Genomic DNA, 2,277 nt, shown 5'->3' with positions numbered 1-2,277 from the left:
TTTCTTTCTTTCTTTCTTTCTTTCTTTCTTTCTTTCTTTCTTTCTTTCTTTCTTTCTTTCTTTCTTTCTTTCTTTCTTTCTTTTTTTTTTTTTTTTTTGCAGCATGGCTAAAATGGGCCAATTAACTGCCAGTTATTTTCTGAGCACATACTCTTTAAGTATGGCCCTATAGATGGCTAAGAATAAGATCCAGTGTCTGTGCTCAGGGAAATCAGTAGTTGAGGAGTGACATCCATACAAGTGAAATGTAAGCTAATGATATAAGATCTTCTATGCTTAGTGCTAGCTGGGTGATTCATTGTGCTAGAGGATATCAGAGGACAGAAGGATCAATGTGGGCTGTAGGGGTCTGGGAAAGATCATGGAATGATACTATCAACATGGAATCTAGAGACCCCAAACTTGTGGCCTAGTGAGATCTGATGAACCCCAAGTTTTAGGAATAGCTTGTAGGTTGGAGACCCCCAAAGCTTGGGCTTGTTCCCTGTTCCCTGTTCCCATGAGAATCCACCCAGAAGGGAATCTCAGGCTAGCAGTTGCAGACTGAATAATGGACCCTGGGGTAAATGCTGAATACCCTTTTTTTTTTTTTTTTTTTTTTTTTTTTTTTTTTTTATCACAGGCATTTTTATTAACAGACCATTAGAAAAACAATCATGGTAGAGACCTTTAGTTCATTCTTCTAATAAGCCTGTTGATCTGGTCTTCCCTGTTACCAGCATCTCCACCTTCCACAAAATGTGTAGTCTTTTTCTTCATTCCACCCCGTGGAGATGATAATTTGAAGGGCCACAGGAAGTTGTTGGCGGCTTTGAAGTGCTTGCCAACAGTGTAGATCTCATGTATCAAGTCCTCCATGCAGATAATTCCATATTTACCAAGAGACTTTGCAATAAGGGCATTATCAGTCAGGGCAATTCTCTGTTTCTTGATCTTGCCACAACCCCGTTTGTAAGTCAAGTCATTCACAGACTTCAGGTTGGGGTAACCCCATGCAATATATGGTTCCACAATCCTCAGCATGTCGATTGAAGCCTTGTTAAGCTTAACAAATGTGCCACTGAAGATCTGGCGAAGACGAAGAAGCTGCAACACTTTGCGGACCTTTGGGCTAACACCATTGATCCCTCTGATTCTGATCACAAAAGCCAACTTGGGTTCAGCAGGTACATAGTAGTTGCCAGCTTTGCGTGCCATTCTAGCCAGCCGGATTTCACTTCTGTACATCTGTCTATACTCCTTGTGATAGGCTTTAGCTTTTTCATAGATTACTTTTCTCTGTATCTTTCGAAGCTTTTTTATAGCCATCTTCTTTTTCAAGCGTTTGGCCTTCAGTATTGCAAAGGCCTTTCGCTTTTTCAGAAGGGATTCTGGAACATATGGTAGCTTCTTCTTTTCTTCTGTGCCAGCCATGATTCCAGCCGGGGAAAGAGCTGAATACCCTTTTGTCTTGGGTAGTCTTCCCATTGTATCAGAGACCCTTTCCCAGGAAGACACACCAGGGCAGGGACCATCCTTTAGTATCCTCAGTAAGTAAGCAGCCCCTTCCCTTACACCTTAGGCTCTGGCTACAATTCCCTTCCCAGGCTTGATTGTATCCTGTGGGTATGATAATGTCAATCATCTTTCCCAGCCCCTGTTTCTTCTTAAATGGTATATAAGATCCCCAATTTCTTTTGTTCTGAGGAGTCATCATCTAGCCTGTGGTGGCACTCCCAGGGGGTCAGGGACCAGAGCAAGCAGAGTTCAATCTTTGGACTCTGCATAAGGCACGTGGCGCGGCTCTGAGTGGAGGCCTAGTCAGCCCTGTTCTCCTTGTCCTTAATTAAAGAGTGGCTTTTCTGACTATTTAATAGTTCTGTGTTTTTTCAAAGTTAACAATACCAGATCATAGTTCTAGAATGGGAAGGGAACTCTAAAAAAAGGTAATTTAGTTTGAGCTCTTCATTTTACACATAAGGAACTTGATGCCCAGAGAAGGAAAATGGCTTTTCCAGAGTCACACAGGTAAGAGTGACAGAGCTGAGATTTGAATTTAAGACCCGGAAAACCAATCTCAGAGTTCCTTCTGCTATGTCATAATTCAGGCAGGAGGTATTGAAGAAGGGAGAGGATTTGGACAAAGGAAAAATAGAGTGAGTCTTCCCAATTAAATTAAATCCATTCCATAAATATTTATTAAGAGACTTCTATAGTCAAGATGCCATAGTTTGTTCCAAGTGGAAGAATTATATGGTCAAAGGCCTGGAGGTAAGAACACATGTAGGGTGCTAGGGG

The 2,277-nt window shown here is 41.7% G+C and overlaps 1 protein-coding gene across 1 annotated transcript; it reads right to left on the bottom strand.

Annotated features, from left to right (window-relative positions):
• Positions 1–665: 665 nt before the first annotated feature.
• Positions 666–1,419, bottom strand: LOC123230718 (60S ribosomal protein L7-like). The gene has a single exon (XM_044656873.1). It carries the CDS (start codon positions 1,411–1,413, stop codon positions 670–672), a length of 744 nt encoding a protein of 247 aa, XP_044512808.1. The 5' UTR covers positions 1,414–1,419; the 3' UTR covers positions 666–669.
• Positions 1,420–2,277: the final 858 nt, after the last annotated feature.

The sequence above is a fragment of the Gracilinanus agilis genome, chromosome 1 (genome assembly GCF_016433145.1).
Source record: "Gracilinanus agilis isolate LMUSP501 chromosome 1, AgileGrace, whole genome shotgun sequence".
Lineage (NCBI taxonomy): Eukaryota > Metazoa > Chordata > Mammalia > Didelphimorphia > Didelphidae > Gracilinanus > Gracilinanus agilis.
This window is presented reverse-complemented; position numbering and strand designations above follow the sequence as displayed.